Source organism: Triturus cristatus, chromosome 11, assembly GCF_964204655.1.
Source record: "Triturus cristatus chromosome 11, aTriCri1.1, whole genome shotgun sequence".
NCBI lineage: Eukaryota > Metazoa > Chordata > Amphibia > Caudata > Salamandridae > Triturus > Triturus cristatus.
The window spans coordinates 184,729,625-184,750,898 of record NC_140594.1 but is presented as its reverse complement, the minus strand read 5'-3'; the positions used below and the strand labels follow the sequence as shown (position 1 = coordinate 184,750,898).

Sequence of the window (21,274 nt, the reverse complement as noted above, 5' to 3'; positions counted from 1 at the left end):
GCGGACAGGAGTAAGGTAAGCACAGTGGTGGTAGTAGATTTAGATTAGGCGAAGCCTGGCCGTGATGTTGAATAAACGGGGACCATCAGGACATCTCTCCAGTCTTCCTCCTCTAGAGGACCCAGCCACTGCTCTCAGCAATTTTTAAGAGAATCTAGGGTGGACGGGGAATTGTTTAACAGAGATCGATAAATTTGAGCTTAAGTTCAGGGACCAGGACAGTTCTGGGTGCAGGGCCACCCAGATGCAGAGATATTTGAAGGAGAGGCGTCGTAGGGGGATGGTTGTTTGCCAATCTATACATTCCCGCGAGATGTGAAGGGGCACCAGACTTGATTTGGCAAGGTTAAGGTGCAGACCTGACTCTTCTCCAAATAACTAAAGGATATGGAGGCACCTACCTGAGTGTGCCGGGTCGGCGAGGAAAAGCAGGACATTATCTGCATAAAAAGCAATGAGATCCTTGTGAGCACCCTGCCAGTGCCAACTCCGTATTTGGGTGTCAGCGTGGATAAGACAGTCTAGCGGCTCTATTTCTAAAGCAAAGAGGAAGGGAGAGACCCGGTATCCCTGCCGAGCTCCTCTCCAGATACGGAAGATCTCTGAAAGTGTCCCATTGATGAGGACCCTAGCATATGGGTTACAATAGAGCACCTGTACAAGCTTCCTGAACTGCGAGCTGAATCCAGCCCTCTCCAGCACATTACCCAAATACAGCCAATCGACCGTGTCGAAGGCCTTTTCAAAATCAATTAGTAACAAGGCTAGAAATGTGGGAAGGAGGTGACGATGAGCGAGTGCCATGTGTTGGCATCGCAGGCAGTGTCTCGTGCTTCAATGCGGCATGAAGCTGCATTTATCAGAGTGTATGAGGCTGCTGAGTACTCGTTTAAGATGTCTGGCCAGGATGGTCACGTATATTTTAACTTTGGTATTTGAGTGAGATCGGACAGTAGTCTGAGCAGGAGACAAACGAGGGGTCAGTTTTGGGTATATCCACTACCGTAGCCATATCAATTTCTTGGGGAAAGATGCCTTTCTCTAAAACCTCCTCATATAGAGCGTGAAGACTTGGGACCAGAGTTTCCCGGAATGCTGCGTAATATTACGCTGAGAAGCCGTCCGGGCCGGGAGTCTTTCAGGATGAGATTGCCTCCTCAATCTCCTTCCTCGTGATGTGCTCACCAAGGCATTGGGCCTCCGCTTCCGAAAGCCATGGCTGGGGATACCTTGTAGGAACTGAGAGCTGGAGTCTAGTTTCTTTTATAGATCTGCTGAATAGTGCTACATGTAGTAACCCGCAATGGTCTGTGCAATTGCAGCAGGGGTGCGAGACATGTCCTCAATAATCTGACTTCCCGAACTATCCAGGTTCCCAGGTGATGGGAAGCAAGCCATTTTTATCGCCCTATTCTTAGATTGGGGCAGTAGAGGACCTCCACATCCACTTGGCAGATTCAAGCGATGTCTTATTTCTTCCCATATTAGTGCAAGCTGCCGGCGCTTAGTCTCGCCAGTCGCTGCAGTAATGTTTTGCTCCAATTGAAGGGCCTGGGCCTCTAATTGGGAAAGGTGATGGTCCTGCGCCAGGTGTTTGTTTTTGAGATGCCCTTTAGCGTAACCTTGGATCATGCCTTTGCCCGCCTCCCATAATGTGCTCTGAGATTGTACTGTGCCCTCATTGGAGTGGAGATTGTATTTAAGTTAGTGTCTGATTGCCTGTTTGTCATTCTGATCCTGGAGAAACCAGGCGTTAAGTCTCCAAATAGGGCATGGAGCACCCGCAGGAACCCCAGCATAAAGGAGGAGGGGAGAGTGTTCCAATATACTCCATGCTAGGATTTGGATGTTGGTGACAGATCGACAGTCGGGGGGCAGGCATAAAGATTGGGTCAATACGGGAGTGGGTGTGGTGTGCAGCAGAGGTGTGGGTGTATTGGAGTGTCCTAGGGTTCCAAGTACGGCAGACATCGGAGAGGCCCAATCTGGATGCCCAGTCTACGAGTCCCCAAACGCCTAACTTTCTTTGGGAAGATGGTATCCCAATGGCATCCCTGGTGGTCGCCATTGGGATGCGTTAAAATATCCCACAATCACTGTTAAAACCTGTGAAGTGTGGCTATTACCTCTATAGTGGCAGGGAGGGTGTGCTCAAGTGTCGCTGGAGGTATATAAAGTGATACTAGGTTAACCGTGGCATCTCCTTGGGTCCCCGTAAGAGTCGCGAAGCGGCCCTGAGGATCTCTGGTTGTTTGGACCAGTGTAAAGGGAGGGGAACGCTGTAAAAGGATCGCCACTCCTCTGGATTCCCAGGAGAGGCCTGAATGCCAAACCATGTCGAACCCCTGGTTCGCTAGAAAAGGGATGTGATTCCCCATAAGATGTCTCTTGTAGCAAAAGGACATCCAGGGTGGCTCTCTGCGAGTATTTTAAGATCGCTGTATGCTTCACTTTATCTAGGAGCCCATTAATATTCCAGGAGAAGACTCTGAGGGGTTCACCCTCATAGTGAGGCTTTGCCATGCCGATTAGGTATAGGCGCTTAGAGCCAGTGGTGTGGGTAACCTATTGGACCATAGTGTCTAAAACCTGGGGGTATTTTGCCGTGCTATAAAGGATGCATGCAGGCTCATCCCTAATGTCGTGCCCAGTGCTGCATCCAAACAGAAAACCTATAACCAAAATGGGGACAACGGTCCCAACCCCCCACCCTATACTTCTATTGTTCAAGCATCTGTCGCCCAATTAACTAGGCTATGAAGCTGACTGTGGGAACAGACCGGTGGACCCCTCCGTATATCAGGATTATTAGACCTCCAGAGCATAGGTATTGGTGTCAGTGTATTAGAGATTAGATTTGCAGGCTTCGCGAGAGGTCTGTGCCCTCTTACCCCAATGTTGGAGACACGGGGGTCTAACCCCCGACACCCCCTTCGTAGTCATAAAGGTTACTTGGAAAAGCTCGGTAACCCCTAAGTGCAGGCAACCTATTTGTTCTGTGGAGGAGGGTGCCCATGGCGAGGTAAACACCGCGCTATGGGCATTACGCCCTCTACGGAATCGAATGCATCGTCTGTGGGAACCCATGGGTTTGGTTGTTTGTGATGACGCCAGAGGGCCAAGTGGAGAGATGCTCGTCTGTGGTTGGAGAGGACACTCTTCAGTTATCCAGGTCCATGCTGCCTTCGGAGTTTCAAAGAAAGTGGTCGTGTTTTGAAATACCACCCTGAGACGGGCTGGAAAGAGTAGTTTGTATGGAAGTTTAAGTGCTCGCAGTTTCTGTTTTTACCGAATAGTATGATCTCCTTTGTACCTACATTTCTTTAGTATAGTCCGGGAAAATCATTACTTTGGAGCCCTAATAGGACAAGGTAGGATGGGTACCGGCCTCTTGCAGGATGGCGTCCCTATCCTTGAAGTTTAAGATTTTGCCAATGATTGGCCGGTGTGGGGCTCCCGGTGGTGACTTGAGTGCGAGAGGGTGGTAGGCGTTCCACGACAAACCATGAGTGTGTCCGGTGACATCCAGGATTTGAGCCAGTCTTCGACAAAAGTGGCCACTTGCGCAGATTCTGCCCACTCTTGGACCCCAACCAGTCGTAGATTATTCCGGCGTGAGCGCTTTTCGTGTCTTCTGCATGCCTATGGAGATCGTTTGTGTGGGATAATAGCTGCTTAACCTGTTCCTTCAGGTGTGATACATCGTCCTTCACCTCAGACAGTCTAGATTCGGCCTCTGTTATCCGGGCGGTGGCATTACGAAGATCTTGACGGATGAAGGCCATATCTACCCGCGCTTCCCATATCTTGGTTTCTACGGAGTCCTCGGAGGACTTATGGCTTGCAGGATCAAGGCAAGGTCTCCTTCCGGGCGAGGGGTCTTGGTCGGTTTGGCCTCATTGTGGCTAGGGTCACCAGTAGTATAGTGTTACATGCTGGTTTGGAATGGTGGTGGCTTCGCCCATTTATCTTTCCCCATGGCAAACTGTACTGAAGGGGGCAGCACACATCCACAGTGTACACCTGTTGCCAGGACACCACTTTCTTAGTAATTTGCACTGGTGTGCCTCTGCCTTCAGCTCCTGTCTATGCTGCACGTGCCCAAGCCTGTTTGTCTATGCCAGTTTCAGCCCCCTCTGGGATTACCCAGAAATGACACTGTCAGAGTGGGGCCCCAGAGATTCTTCTTTCGTGACCCAGGGATGTTCTGGAGGGCGGCAGCCTCTTCCACCTCTTGCCAGGGTCCCGTGGTATCTTGTGGGACAGCCTCGCCTCAACGTCTGACCTCTCCTGTATGTCTCTGCGGCCCCGATACTGAGGTGGTCAAGGTCAAGCTGGGATTGGCCTCTGACTGCCAAACCGGCCTCATCATGGTCCAAACTGGGAGTCTCTCTTTGAGAAGCACCCGGAGTGTTGTGTGATGGTAGAGGCTGGGTCGCAGAACCCGCCGGTACAGATGATCAGGACAGTTGTGCCTCGCTTGGGATTGGGCAGGTGCGTTGTGGGTGTAGATGCTGGGGTGCAAGGTAGCATGAGGAGAGGTTAGTATGTCCGGTAGGGCCGTGGTCATGTTAAAATGCGTCTCCTGGGGTCTCCGGTACCACTTAGATTTGCTGGTGTCTTCCTGGCAGGCCTCTAGTAGGGATGAGGCCCTCCCACCCCGGGGCCGCAGGTCAATTCTGCTCCTCCACGAACTCTGCACGCTTCCCAATGCTTTTGGTGCCAGTACCTTGCCTCACACAGCTCATGTGGGAGGCACCGTTGGCCCTCACCAGGGGGCCATCTTCATGCTGCCTTCCAGATCATGCAAGGAAAAGGGGAGCGCCCTCCACGACACATGTTTGCCAGGAGGGAACGCCCAGTCTCCATATCCAGCCGGCTTCGGTGAACTCCGCAGATCGTGTTCTCACCCCAGATTTGGTTGGGATCAGATCACACTGGCTGCCGTTCCCACTCCTGCAGGGTCCTCACAGCTGCAGGGGGGCGGCGGGGGAGTGGCTGCCGACGCGCTATCCTGCCAATCGCAGGTTGATCATGGCTGCTGCTTCTCTTTGCGTGGATGAAAGGGGGAGGGAGGCCTATAGGCGCAGCGTAAGCAGGCCCAGCTGCATGATGGCCCCTATTTATTATTTATTTATTTATACCATTTATAAAGCGCTCTATCCCCTAACTGGCATCCTGGCACTAACATATCAGTGTACAATCAAACTAGAGTTCCGGAAAACGAAGAGTAACCACATTAAGCACTTGGGAAGAGCCATATTTTTTGTCTCTTCCTGAAGGGGAGGAGATCAGCCAGTTGTCTCAGCTCAAAAGGATGCCTACTCCATAGTTGAGGTGCTGAAAGCCCTACCTCCTAATCTTGCTCTTTTAAATCTAGGCACCTTCACCAATCTCGCTGAGGAGCAGCAAAGGCTTCTCTCCGGAAAATACCAGGCAAATTTCCTAAGCGGTTTCGGGCCAAGGCCATGCAGGGCCTTAAAAACTAAGCAGAGATTTAAACTGGACTCTCTGAAATATTGGGAGCCGGTGCAACTCTGACAGAGCCAAGGAAGAAGATGAGCGTCTTGATTTCCCCAGGGCTAGTTTTGCTGCCATTGCTTGGATCCTTTGGAGCCTTTCCATTAGATATCTCGGGGATTCCAGCAATAAAGCATTACAGTAGTCCAGCCTGCTTATAATGGTACATTGTACTATCAATGCTCTAACCTGTGCAGGCAGAAGCGGGAGAATTTTACGGAGTGTTCTAATAATAGCAAAGCAGCTCCCCACAGTTTTGTTAACCTGAGATTCGAGCGTCAGCTTATTATTAAATAGAACGCCCAAGTTCCGAACCTTCTCGATAGGCAACAGTGGACTGGCTGTCGTTAATGGCCAGAAGTTCGGGGGGAGCACCGCAGGGAACTTCCCCACTGGGTAGTAGAGAATCTCGTTTTTTTCCGAGTTAAATTGTAGCGAATTCTCCCTCAGCCACTGAGCAGTATCTCGAAGACAGTCATGAAACACGTCCAGAGGTGTGAACTGTTCTCCCTCTAAGGAGAGAATCAGTTGGGTGTCATCCGCATAGTTTACAATGTTACTATTGTATGACCTTATGACAGCAATTAAAGGTTTCATATAAATATTAGATACAATTGGGCTGAGCGCCGAACCCGGAGGAACACCGTGCAAGATATCAGTGAAATACGACTGATAGGGGGGCAGAGCCACTGCTTGTCTCCTATTTGAAAGAAAAGATTGATACTAACTCAAAGCCGTGCTGGCTATCCCCACCTCTTTAAGTCTCTCCAGCAGAATGGCATGATTGACCGTATTGAATGCGGCAGACAGGTCAAGCAGGATTAATACCACCGCTTGTCCTCTGTCTGCACGCAAACAAAGCAGTACCTCTCTCCTCGTGGGCATTGCTCCGGAACAGGCCCACCATCAGTCGCGTGCCAGCCCCCGTCCTGCCGGTCCACAGGTCAAGCTCACGCCGTTCCTCCCCACCTCCGCACTTTTCAGGACGTGCTGTGCCACTGAGGAAAGTCTGGTCAGCAGTGCCCCCACCAGCTCTCAGTGAGCCACAACTGCCCTCTGCGGCCTGCGATCAGCACGCCTCATGGACTCTGTTTAGGCCACCACCATCTTGCCTCATCGCTGTCACTGCCGGGGGTTAGCTGTTGTAAAAGTTTGCGGCACAGCTCGGAACGCCTCTCTGCCTTGGATTTATGGTTCTCAAGCCCGTGTTTCCTTCGTGATGTGTTGGGGATGTTTCTGCTCTTGGAGGAGTACAGGGATTTGAGTAGATGACGAACGGGTCCAGAACACTCTTAGAGTGCAACTGCCATCTTGACGCTCGAAGCCACGCTCCTCTTTTTATGACTTTTAACAAAGGTCTCAAAACTGAGCACTGCTGGACATTTGTGCCATGCTTGTGTCTCCGACAATAGTGGCAATTTAAGTGTTTTTCCTCATGGTCTGCTTTTATATTTGTTCTTGTGCGACTAAGTAAAGATCATCCCGCCTGTATTCTTGTCCATTCCCATCATAACCAATGGACACCCTGCCACCTTTTGGTGAACTGGACCACAAAATGGGCCTCAAGCCTGTGCCTAGTCGGTACCACATATGCATCGCAAATGGTCACACCCTCTACTCTCAAAGGTGGGCTCGCCTTTGCTCTTAATTTTTATCTGTTCAAAGTGAAATTAACCTGTTTATCCCATACTTTTTCGTAGATTGAGTTCCCCAAGTTCTCTCTACCTTTTTCCTGTTTTCTTTCTCGCGGTCTGGCTGCAGCTATTTTTCTTTTGCAAACAGCATTGTAATCGGTGCTATGGCACCGCTTCTTGTTTGTGATCAGAAGCTTTCATTTCAATTTCTAGCTTCTCCCTATACTTGTTCTTGTGTACTGCTCCTGGAGCATTTAGGTTTCCAGCTGCCTTTTGATTTGATGTGTATCTATATTTCCACTGCTGACTTGGAGGAGCTATTTTTCTTATCACATATATGTCGGGCATTACAGGTTTAGCACTCAGTGGGGGTACATGTCCAGCTCCTTCCTAAGGCCCTTTTCCCACTTCTATGTAACCCTCCTCTTCCCTCCAATCATTCTTGTGTTCCCCTCCACAGCCTTCATATTGCTTTCTCCACCCCACACCACTTCCAGCATTGAGCATTTCTGACACTTGGTGTCTCGCTCCTTCACATCGCTTCCTTTGCCTTTCCTGAGATACTTTGTGCTCTGTAGCTGCCATGATTAGCTTTACCAATGCTTGTAGAATTGCTTTGCAACCAATGGCAAAGCCAATAGCATGAGGTGGCCATCTTGGGGCAATATTTTCTGTACTTTCCTTATGGCTGACACGTTGTGCTGTCACACAGGGCCGTCCGCCTCCATCAATCAACATATTGGCAAGAGACCTTTCTCAAGAGTCTAGGGAAAATGTACTGGCAGTAGCCCACTCCCAGTGAGTCTCCTCTTAACCTTCAAAGTGCCTGACTTCCACCCAGCCAGGAATCTCCACAGAGGCCCAGCCAGTTGGAGAAAGGAGGACAGGCTTTTTGTAGAGTGCTGGACAAGCGTTCGAGCCTCAGGGGTAGCAGTTTAAATCCAGGAGCAGTATAGATGGCATCAAACATAGGAAACACAACACGCTTTCCTGTGGCCTCCCCTGTTTGACTAACTGCATCTCCGCCCTACGTTTGTCAAACTCATGTTAGTCTACCAGCCTCTATCCCTTTTCGGATGCAGCTTCTCAACAGCATGTGTTGAGGCCATACCCTTTCAGCACTATAATACCCCTGTGCTGATATTGGGAATGGGAGTGTATGATGGAGGAACTATGTACAGGGCTGAATGGCTGCTTTGGGAAAAACACTAGCTTCAGCACCTACCTCTGCCTGAAGTATCTCCTCTCTACAGTGGGACACACAGCATTCCCAGGCTTGGAAAAAAATGATGGGAGATTTTGCAAAGTTCTCAGAGTGCTCTCTCCTGTTTTCAGGCTATGATGGCTACTTGTCAGACCAGGCTCTCCGCGCCCTCCCTTTTTTCAGTCGTTTGTCTCTTAACTGGTCAGCTAGTGAGTAAAGAGTGGCTTGGCAGCTTACTACAGGCCTAGTTTTTATTTTAGAGAAACTGTTATTGCCCCCATTTACTCCTAGTGATCAGGAAAGATCTTTGGATTAGCAGTAACTGTACTCCGAAAAATACATGTTTGAGGCATGTGTTCTGTAGATACACATGTCACGAGGCAAGGTGACTCCTCCTTTCGGTGACAGTGCGCTTGGTCATAGGCTCCATTTTTTTTTTTTGTTCCACCATCGGGTTCGGACGTGTATTGCTGCGCTCCGGTTTGAAACCGTTCTTCGGGTTCCCCTCGACGTGCAATCCTCTCTAACCTCAATGTTCTAGTCATACGCGTTTATACCACTTCTCCGTGTATCGTTTCGGCAACGGATTCGACTTTTCGATCGTAAAGCTTTGTGGACGGCCTTCGGGCCTAACCATGCCGGATCAGCTCTCCGTCGATGGAGCGGACAAAGTTTAAATTCTGCCCTTGGTGCCAGCGAAGTATCCGCGCACCGACTCACACAAAGCGTGCAACTTGTGCTGGTCTCCCAAGCACACAGAAGAAAACTGCGATGCTTGCAGATCGTTTCTATCAAAAAACTCTTTGCTATCGTCTAGCTCGACGTTGAGAGATGCAGCGTCAATGCATCGAAGACATGACGGACCTCTTTGGTGAAGATTTCGGCCAATAAGACATCGAGGCATCAGCAGCAGAACAGGAGGAAGCCTTCTCCGAACAAGACTCGGTGCTCAATATAGACCTCTATGCCGAAGAACTGCCGCAGGGACAAGATGACGTGAGTACCGAAGACCCCTTGCCCCCACAAACCACTCAAAAAAAGCACAAGGCTTCAGTACCTCCTCTGCCTCCAGGCCAAGGTCGGCTCAGAGATGATGTTTGACACCCCACCTCCAGGCTCGGTACCAAGTCAACGAAAGTCCTCCTCGGAACTGAAGCCATCCGGTTCCAAACACAGGTCCGACTCAGAGCCGAAATCCTCAGTGCCGAAAGCCAAGCAGCCTTCGGATCTGAAACCTTCCTCACCGAAAGGCCAGCCTATGTTGGCATCAAAGATGCCGCCACCGAAAACTTTGGCACCAAAACATAAAGATGCTCCTTCGGGTCCAGAACTAGACATTATTCCATTACAAATGGATCCCAAGCAAAAAAAGATATATATTAACCCTGATTGGGTCATCTTCACACCAAGCCGCCTCAAAAACACAACCTTTCTGATGAGGACACTTCATACAAGATCCCTTTAAAAAGGAAATCTGTTGCTACAAGTCCTTTTCATCCACCATTACCGCCCCCTCCACCACCTCCTCCTTTGCAAATCACACCTCCGGATTCTCCACAATCTCCCGATGATGCGGATGATGGAGGGACATATCTCCCAATAGATCCATGGACAGATTATTAAATTGATCCCCCAGCAGATAATGATCCAGACCTTTACCCAGCTAAGCCATCTCTAGATGACAATGCATCCCACCAAGAACTCATTAGCAGGGATGCACAATATCATGGGGTGGAACTGCACAAAGAGTCACTACAGGAAGATTTTTTGTTTGAAACTTTAGGTTCCAGACACAGGTCATCACAAACACTTCCCATGCTTAAAGGCATAATGAGGCATGCTGATGAGATTTTTAAGGACCCAGTGAAAGCATGCATCTTGACTCCTGTGTTTGACAAAAAATATAAAGCCTCACCAACAGCCCCCTTATTTATCAGGGGCCAGTTGCCATTCTATTCCCTGGTAGTGTCTAATGCTCCTAAGCGGGCGAATTCCCAAACATCAGGAGATACTCCTCCGCCAGTTAAGGAGTCTAAGTTAATAGACGCTTCTGGCAAGAGCATAACTGTTCAAGCTGCAAATCAATGGAGTATTGCAAATACATAGGGTTTCTTAGCCAGGTACGACAGGGCACACTGGGATGAAATGGAGCAGTTGCTTCAATATCTTCCAGACGAGCATAAAGCTAAGGCGCAGGACTTAGTAAATGAAGGTAAATTCATTTCTTATTCTTCTATAAGATGTGCTCTAGATGCTGCAAACACTGCAGCTAGAAAGGTAAATACTAGCATCTTGCTCAGGAGACATGCCTGGTTAAGGATTTCTGGGTTTAAGCCAGTGGTCCAACAATCCATCCTTAATACACATTTTGATAAAGAACATCTTTTTGGTCCTTGCGTAGATCAAGTGTTAGAGAAGATGAAAAAGGACACTGAAGTGCCCAATTTCATTGGAGCGTTGTAGTCTCCATCCTACAGAGTCTCCTTTTGTTGCTCCTTTTACAGAGGAGGGTCCAAAACCCCATCCCCAGACCAGAATACCTCAACCTATAAAGGTAACAACCAGTCCTCTCCCTCCAGAGGATTTTTTCGAGGAGGTTATAGAGGGAACAACTTAAAGGGTAGGGTTAAGGGCAACACACTCCTTAACTACCCTTCCCTTCAAAAACAGTGGCTTGCCTATGCTTCCCCTGACTACACCACACCTGTTGGGTGAATACTTCAACAATTTCTCCCCATTTGGCAGTCTTTAACAGACAAATGGGTGATTGGAATTATCCAACATGGTTATTGCCTGGAGCTTACAAGCAATTCCCCAAACATTTCCACCTCAATCTCACACATTGTCTCTAGAACACTTGCTAGAACAAGAAGTCCAATCTCTTACTAAAAGGAGCAATAGAGCCAGTCCCAATACAGCACCAGGGTTTAGGGGTTTACACTCTGTATTTTCTCATTCCAAAAAAGGACGGTTCCATAAGGCCTATTCTGGCTCTCAGAGAGTTAAACCTTTATATACTGTCAGAACACTTTCACATGGTGATGCTTCCAACAGGTACTTCCACTTTCACTAAGAGCAGATTTTGTCTACTCAAGATTTAAAAGATGTATATTTTCATGTTCCAGTTCATCTGGCTCATCTCAAATACCTCAGATTTGTGATAGACAAGCATTACCAGTTCAAGGTGCTTCCCTTCACAGTGACTACTGCGCCCAGAGTTTTTACCAAATGTCTGGCAGTAGTCGCAGCTCATCTCAGAAGACAGCATATTCATGTCGTTCCCTATCTAAACGACTGGCTTATCAAAGCCAGCACTTAACCACATCTGTCGACAGCACACACAGACCACAATAAACCTACTTCATCAACTGGGCTTCACGGTCAATGCACAGAAATCTCACCGGCATCTGTCGCAGATGCAGTCTTACCTAGGAGCCCGTCTAGACAGTCAAAGCTCTAGCCTCTCCCAATGTACCCAGAATTTGCCATTTTCAGGGTATAATTCTACAGTCTCAACCCAACCAAACTTTACCAGCTAGAGTGTTCATGCAACTGCTGGGAATGATCGCGTCTTGCATCGCAATTGTACCCCATGCAAGGCTTCACATGCGCACCTTACAAGAGTGCTTAGCACGTCAGTGGAATCAGTCGCAGGGTCAATTAACCGATCTAGTGTTGGTAGACAGCCATACCCATCGCTCTCTGCAGTGGTGGAACCCACAAAACATATCAAAATGACGGCCTTTCATCAAGCCTATTCCACAGATCGTGCTCACAGCAGACGCATCTCTAACAGGTTGGGCGGCTCATCTCTAAGATTACACAATATAAGGCCTGTGGACAAACTAGCACAAAAGCCTCTACATCCACTATCTGTATCTTTTAGCGGTTTTTCTAGCACTCAAAGCTTTTCAAACTCACCTCATAGGCAAAACTGTCCTAGTCCGAACAGACCACATGACAGCAATGTATTGCGTGCAGAAGCAGGGTGGGACACATTCTTTCCAACTGTCCCACACTCGCTCAAGCCATTTGGAATTGGGCAATCCATCACAAGGTTTATCTTCTGGCAGAACACCTCCCAGGAGTAAACCATCAAATTGCCGACCTTCTCAGCAGAAGGAGACCGCAGATTCACGAGTGGGAACTTTATCCCCCAAGTTCTCCTTCCATACTTCCAACAATGGGGATTTCCACAGATAGACTTGTTTGCCACAGCCGAAAACACAAAATGCCCAAGTTTTGGCTCCAGGTTCCCACACCCGATCTCCAAGGGCAATGCCCTATGGATGAACTGGTCAGGGATATTTGCCTACGCTTTTCCACCTCTCCTGCTCATTCCATGTATGGTTCGGAAACTCAGGCAAACATCTCTCACACTAATTCTAGTGGCTCCCACGTTGGCTGGTCAACCATGGTACACCACCCTGTTGGAGCTGTCACTACTTATACACCAAAAGCTGCACCTCACCTCCAGTCTCCTCACACAGAACGATGGAGAAACCAGATATCCAAATCCGAAGAACTGAACTTAGCTGTCTGGCTCCCGAAGTCCTAGAGTTTGGTTATTTAAATTTGCCACCAGACTGTATGAATATTCTAAACGAAGCAAGAAGGCCTACAACCAGAGCTTGCTATGCAGCAAAATGGAAAGGATTTGTTGCATACTGCAATAACAACAAACTTAATCCTTTAGATGCTTCCATACAAGACATTATCAGTTACCTGTTACATTTACAGCAAACTGGACTAGCTTTTATATCTATTCGCTTGCATCTTGCAGCTATAGCTGCGTACTTGCTGAATAGGCAACATCTGTCACTATTTAGAGTTCCAGTAATCAAAGCTTTCATGGACGGATTAAAAAGAGTAATGCCACCAAGGATTCCTCCTGCCCCAGTATGGAATCCCAACATTGTTCTCACAAGACTCATGGATCCACTTTTTGAACCATTGCACAGGTGCCCTTTGCAATTTCTTTCATGGAAGGTTGCTTTCCTCATTGCCATCACATCACTGAGGAGAGTTGGTGAGCTACAGACATTAACCATAGAAGATCCCTTCTTTCAGCTACACAAAGACAGGATAGTTCTATGCACCAACCCTAAATTCCTTCCCAAAGTAGTTTCTGCTTTTCATATAAACCAATCGGTTGAGTTACCAGTCTTTATTCCTCAACCTGATTATGTAGCAGAACACGCTCTCCACACGCTTGACATTAAATGAGCTTTACTGTACTACATAGATTGGACAAAATATTTTTGCAAAACAAAAGTTTGTTGCTTTGCTCCTCCTCACAAAGGCAGTCCTATCTCTAAAACTCGTATTGTAAGATGGATTGTTAAATGCATTCAAACATGCTATGCTAAAGCTAAAAGAACTTTTAACCATACCCTCTAGAGTGCATTCCACTGGCAAAATAGGGGCGTCTGTGGCCTTTTTAGGTAACATTCCTCTAGCTGACATGTGTAAGGCAACTATATGGTCTACACCACACATAATTACCAAACACTATTGTGCAAATGTGTTAGTACGTCAACAGGCTAATGTAGGCCAAGCAGTACTTGAAACACTGTTCCATACAACTTCAACATCTACATGATAGCCACTGCTTTGGGAGTATACTGCTTTATAGTCTATGCAAAGCATGTGTTTCTACAGCACGCATACCTCAAACGGTTAATGTGACTTATCCAGAAAGCATTTGTTCTTGGCATGTAGAGCTGTAGATTCACATGCACCCACCTGCCTCCCCCAGTACCTGTAGTTGCAGTTCTTTATTAAACATTTATACGCATAGATATCTCTATACTACACTTACTTCATTCTCACCCTCTTATGGGAAAACAATCCAACAATGGAGTCGATGACCATGCGCACTGTCACCGAAAGGAGGAGTCACCTTACCTCATGACTAGGAAAGGCTTCTTCGAAGAAAAACAACTTGCAAACATCAGGACCCACCACTAGATGTCAGGAATATGCAAAGCGTGTGAATCTACAGCTCTACATGCCAAGAATAGATGCTTACTGGGTAAGCAACATTATTCTTTCTGTTTTTTACCCTGATGAATATTGCTCTTTTTCCTTCCCTGTGGGGATAATGAGAGGTTGCCTAGCAATAAAAATATTATTCAGATATTCTACTCTTTGTTCTTGCTTTGTTTGGATGTGCATTGTTTTCAGTGACAGGTGTTTGTATTTGACTCCAGATTATTCATGTTTTAGGTGATGAAAGGGCTGTATGGTATGCTCTGACTTTACTAGAAGAAGGGTTAGCTAACAGCCCCTCAAATTCTCAATTCAAATTGCTGCTTATACGACTCTACTGCAAGCTGGGTGCCTTTGAGCCAGTTGTGGACCTTTATTCCAGTCTTGATGCAAAACATGTACAGCATGATACAATAGGGTAAGTGATCCACACTAAATTCTATAATAGCAACTGCGGTCAATCATGTTTTGTCTGCATTTAAACATAACATTCTGCATGTTGTAAGTAGGGAAGTCTTTTATTGGATGGTTAGTGGAATAGATTCTTAATACTCCGTTGTATTGCCCATAAAAGGTATTCTATCTAAAACACAGGGGCTGGGTGAGTGACAATATTGTTAGTAGCGCCCCCTCAACACTAACTGGGCACTTCCTGGACGTAAAGCCACTACAAAAGCTGGAACCATCCTGGGACATAATAACTAAGCCTTACGGCAGAAAACTCTATGTTCAATTTAGAATTGGCTCTCTACCAATAAGGACTTTTTCGGCGAAATGGGACAAGTCAATTTATACTCTCTGTCCCACATGTCTTGTATACCCTGAATCCTTGGCCCGCATTTTATTTGTTTGTCCAGCATATAAGAGCCCCACGTCGCATATGGCTGTCCCCAATTTGTTGTTGTTTGGGTACCAGATAAAATTCCACAGCATTAAGACTATTGCGTTCAGGTACTAAGCCATCTATTGTCATAGCCTTGGAAAAGAAGTTTACGATGGGTATGGTCTATTAGATCTCTGGCAATTTCGGCAACATAGTATAATATACTTGTTTTATGAATGTGCATCTTGACCACTGTTATGTTGCAATTGAATTTGAAAAAAATTCCTAAAGTGATAAGAATGTAAAAGTGAGGCCTAGGTCTAATAGCATTGAATTTTCTTGAAAATGGTCAGTACCTGCTAAGGATTATTATATGGTTTTAGAATCGTTTGATGATTAGAGATGAAGTTGTTTTTACATTTTTTAACATGATTTTATTTTAATTGGAATTGTTTTATGATTAATACTTGTGGGTCATGTATTGGTTTTTGTAGTTGTGCTTTGATTACTTGTCGAATAAAACTAATTTGACTGGCTATCTAAAACATGATATCTTTATTTACACCTCTTTCTGCTTTTGTTTTATTTACTTCATGTGGGTTATGTCTCTGCTCATCAGTCATTATAAAAAATGTAAATCCATTTTGTACACTACTTGACCCTTTCAGCCTACAGAGTATCACCCCACTAGTGTTCAAGTAAAGTTCTTCTTTGCCTGATCTTTCTGTTCAACTAATTCCTCACATCTGGCTCATATTCCTCTTGTTTCAAGTCTGCATCTGTATTATCTTCTAAATAGGAATACTGTTGATTTCCTCCTCTGTCTAACTACATCCTATTGCCCCTACCTCTTTCTCTCCTCATTACTTGAATTACTGGTCTTTAACTGCCTCAGACCGTAGCTGTCCTCTGATAACTTAATCTACTACAGTTAGGATTCTTCACCCTCCACTAAATGGAAACTGCATATTTCATACGTGTATTCGAGTTCATTAATGCTGCCCGTCCTAACCACCTTCTTCACTATCCTTGTTCTCCTAAACAGGTCTACTACCTTTTACACTGTTGCCTATTCTATTTTGTCAGGTAGCTTATCTGATACATCTTCATATACTGTTTCTTAGTTATCTGGGACTCCAGATCTTTAGCACCCACCCCTCTCAGTGTGGATGTGCCCCCACAAGCCTGTGTCCTGATCCACTCTCCGCACATCACCTCCCTTGTGATGATCTATCTTCATGTGTTTTCTCATGTCACCATTTCAATGCCACACATAATTTTCTCATTTCCTATCTTTGAATCCCACCTTCGGTTGCTTATCTTGGCCTGCCTCACTGCCCTTAGTCACCAGATGACTGTACTGTAAACGCAAAATGCACAAGCGTCTTCTCCAGATACCTTCCCCACAGTCCATGGGCAAAGCTTTATGTATGAGCTAGTCGGGGAGTTTTGGCAATTTTTTTTACTCATAGCCCTCTTGCCCCATACTTAAAGGAGACGAGGCAGATGTCCACCGCATTCATCGTAGTGGCCCTGACCTGTGTGAGAGAACCGTGATACTCCATGCTGCTGTAGATTGCAATCAGCCCACACAAGAAACTGCAGCTTAGGCTGAACCTTCTCAGTCAACATCCTCATAATCTCCAGCACTCTGACCCTAAACAGCTCAACTTAGTGATCAGAAACCTGATATCTTAGAGATCGTAGCGTGTGGATATCTCAGCCTCCCAGAGTAGTATGCTTCTAACTTGTTCTAGCCTGTAATTCTGTAGATTCACATGCGCCCACCCTTTTCCCCAGAAACGGGAGAGCAGTTGTTTTTCTTTTCAATCGACTTAAATATCACAGTGCACATTGCACTTGTCTTTGATTTTACACTACACTTAGTTTTTCATCCAGCAGGTGAGTAGTGTATGAGGTGGATCCTGTGTCCTCAGGCATTGTGGACGTTGGAAGGAGTCCCAACAGGTCTTTTGATTTTAAGTCCTTTGAATAAAAACAGATCACAACGTCCAAGCCGAGCAGTAAATGAAAGGAGTATTCAGAGCATGTGAATCTACACTACACACTACAAACAAATGCTTTCTGATGAATACTAGCCTTACGGCTAGATCAGTTGACCTCAAATCTGGGGAACCGGTTTCGAGTCTCGGCAACGACGTTCAACATCCTGTGATTCTGGGCAATTCACTTAATCTCCCTGTGCATCTGTAACTATACTGGTGCTCATGTAAAGCGTCCCAATACCAGATATCTTTGATATATAAAACTCTAAAAATAAAATAAAAAGAAATGCTTCAAGCCGCAAATTCTAAACCTCTAGAATATTCACCAGGATACCCACTGGTTCGGAACATTGTCATAGCAGTGTTTCCGTACCCCGTAAGGTGGTTTCATGTGGCTGTGCTTTAACTTCTTTCGACCTCGGAAATGACAGAGTAGAACTGCTCTCTTATTGTTTTTCAGACTGAATTTTAATGCGTACAATGTGCCCAACTAAGACTATAGGGTTCAAACCATGCTCAGACTATCTCAAACAGATGTGGCTGACAGACCTGCACAGGGTGTGCCACTGGTTTTAAGGTGGGGGCATGGTTTCAAGTAGTGTGAGGAATTTGCTGCATGCATGCAAAGGCGATTGTGAACTGTGAAGCAAAGCTGTAAATCTCAAAAAATAATAAGAAGCCTCCGAAGTCCTGCTCCCACTGTCTGGGCTGCAAACCTGATCCCAGAACAGGTCCTCAGGGGATGTCAAAGTGGCACTTGATCTCACTAGCAATCTAATTTAGGAACATATCTCAGTTGATCATGATGTGCCCTTAGTTCCTCAGGCCAGTGGCAATGCCCCAGCAGGTCAAGGCCTTTGTCAAGGCCATGCTGCAGGTTTGCGGTACTCTTCTTTGGACCCAAGGATCTTTTGGGACCTCCAGTCTGGTTACTGCTGGCGGATCTATTCTCTGCACCATCTGAGCCCCTGGAACTCCCCTAGAGTACTGCACAGACTCCGTTGTTGGCTTCCTTCTGGTTCCAAGACCCACACTTGTGCCTTCCTCATAGATGCCAGTCCTGACATCACTGGCGCCAGAGTGAGATCTTTTGCAGACTCCAGTGTCTGATCTCGGGCAAAATCCACTTGACCCCCCACCCAGCTGAGGTTGAGTCCTGACTCCAATCTGGCGTACCACATTCTTATACAGTTTGATTCAGACAAATCTCTCCTACCATGGAAACTTCCTCAGTTGCTCCACTAACTTTTCAGTTTCGACTCTGACTAGAGTTTGCTGCCACTTGGAGATGAGGATGAGTTGCCCCACCATTATGATGAGGAAAATCTATATATAATTTACAAGAGACCAGTGAGCTTGATACTTCCCTGATCCAGTGTTGTTTTACCCTCTTGGACCACCAAGAAAAGAGTGACTGTTTCCTTTGTGGTATTCCTCAGACGTGCTGCTAAGGTCCTGCACTTACAACTTATCTATGTTGAGGTTAAAGCAAAGCAACAGAGAGGAAATGTGGTGTATTAAATGGTGTGGTTATGCGACCTCACAGTGTAGTACACTTAACACCTTTAGCACCAGTAGATTTTGTGTGTGTATGTGTGTATATATATATATATATACGTGTATGTATATATATATACGTGTATGTATGTATGTATATATATATATATATATATATATATATTCCGACAACCTGTCATAAAAGCAGATATAAAAAAAAAAACATGTTAAGGGATATTAATACTAGACCGTTCATAAGAAACATGGCATGAAATACAAACCAGTTCAGCCTTAGACAAAGACTTTGTAGCATGCAAACAGTTGAGTGAGTGTCAAAACTCAGTCCATCCTTCAGTTCCCACGTGACTCTGCCAGTTTTAAGAACAGCTAGAACTTGATTTTTAGAAGTGTATATATATACTTTCTAAAAGAAAATATCCACCTATCATCATAAGAGTAAGAACAGTACCTCTTAGAAGTACATTCGTACAGTACGGAATAATTTTTTAAAAAATATTGCAGAATTTAAAATAAAATAGTAAAATACCCTTTAAACTCTTTGCCAAATGTTGCACAATAGGACCTCTAATTCTGTAGCCAGTGAATTTGGTCAACCTATTCACTATATACAATAAAGTGCTTGTGTAATGCCACAACTGGTGAGCATATTTCCGTGGGCAATAATGCTTAGTGCCCAGGGCCAGTTAGGGGCTAGAAGCCAGCCCTCTAAGTTCTGTACTTTTCTCAAGTGTCTTTCTCTTAGTGCCCCACATATGGCCTAGGAACGTAGCAACTGCACATACAAAGAGTGGTCTAGTGTCAGATTCGAGGATACGCAAGGCCTCCCGGTAGTCCTGTGTGCCCATTTGCTGGCAGATAGGTTTTATTCATTTTGATCAGCACGTGGGCCACAGACTCCTCGGGTGCCTTGCATCCTGGGCAGTTGCTTAGGCTTGGGTCATTGATGTGCCACTTGTCTAGTACCTCGTTCACAGGGAGAGTACCAAACCTGAATTAGATAGTTTCCTATCCTGAGGTACCTGGATTAAATCAAGGTAAGGTTCCAGGAATCTCACCTGTTTGTGCAATAACAATTCCGTGGTGAGTCTCCCCCGGTCGGGCCTGATTGAATCTTGTTGGGCAACCTATTCCCATTAATGGTGCTTTATTATTTTTTTTTGGAGCAGGGGCGAGTCAGATTTTTCCCAGGCTTCCTGAAACCCTACTTCAACCACCATCTTTCTTACATTTCTTATCCACCTCATCTTGCTAGTGGTATCCAAGCGAATAACCTCTGTCAGGGGTTCTGCATAGGACAGTAGCTCCGGAGCCCTCTGAATTCTAGTCCAGAATAACAAAAGGCGGAGCTTGACAATATCACTAATAGGGCGACTTCTCATATCTAATATAAAGGGAAAAGTGGGGTACTTTAGGGCAGCATCAGTAGATTCTTTAGAAATGTATGCTCTGATCTTGTGAGCTCAGTGCCCCACAGCTCTGCCCCGTACAGGGCAAGGCTAACCGCTTTTGAATCGTACACCTGCAGAGCAGCTGCAACATGTCTACTGTGGGAGGAAAGGTGTTCTTTCCCTAATGCCCCTGTGACACGCTTATGACTCATTACCATCTTAGTTAGGTGGAGTTTCCAGGTCATTTTCTCCAAGTCTGACACCTAGGTAATCAAAGGTGCCAACTCTTTCCATGGTAGTCCCTCCTAAGGTTGGTTTGCCCTTATATGACTTGTGAGGGTTAAAAGCCATGAATTTAGTTTTAGTGGTGTTTATTATCAAGCCCTGGGTGTCGCAGAAAAGTTGAAATCTATTTAGTAATGACTGTAGCCCCACCAGGGTTTTTGACACCAGCAGGGTGTCTTCTGCAAATAAGAGGGTCGTTACCTTTTCCCCACCTAGGGATGGGGTGTCAATGAGCTCCTGCGATAGAAAGCTTACCACTCTATTCATATAGAAAGAAAAAAGCATAGGAGCTAAAACGCAGCCTTTGCGAACTCCCCTGCTGACCGGAATGCGTTCTGTGAGTTGCCCCTGCGTGCCCCACCTTACCCGAGCAAAATTATCTTCATGGAATCGGATGGCCAGATTTAGAATTGTTGGCTGAATTCCCAGGTCTTTAAGCACGTACCAAAGCTTCTGCCTGGGAACTAGGTCAAAGGTGGTCTTTAGATCAATAAAAGCCAAAAATAGACTGCCTTGAACAATCACTATAACTTTCCTTTTAAGTAGCAGGAGGCGGAATACCTGATCAACAGTCCTTGTCTTGCCTCTAAAACCTGCTTAGTATTGTGATAAAATATCATTGTCGTCCTCCCACGTCGGAATCTTTAATAAAAGAGCTCTGCAAAAAGCATTTTGCAGGGCTTCCATCAGGCTGATAGGACTACAATGGCAGAGCTGTCTTCTGTTCCCTTTATTTATAGGGACAACCTCCGCCCCCCTCCAGGACCCTGGACTTGGGCACCATTTAGTATGGCATTTGCAGGAAGTAAAGTATAGTTGGCCTATTTTGAGATATCCAATAGAAATAGGTCCCCCGGGATGCCATCTGGCCCTGGGGCTTTAGACTTGGCAATCTGTCCAATAGA

At 46.1% G+C, this 21,274-nt stretch overlaps 1 protein-coding gene across 1 annotated transcript in view; it reads left to right on the top strand.

Annotated features, from left to right (window-relative positions):
- NAA25 (N-alpha-acetyltransferase 25, NatB auxiliary subunit) overlaps window positions 1-21,274 on the top strand; it is a 792,299-nt gene that overhangs the window by 416,309 nt on the left and 354,716 nt on the right. Inside the window, exon 14 of the mRNA XM_085636118.1 lies at window positions 14,587-14,767. Within this exon, the coding sequence (XP_085492244.1) occupies window positions 14,587-14,767 (181 nt within the window). The remainder of the gene's footprint in view (window positions 1-14,586; window positions 14,768-21,274) is intronic.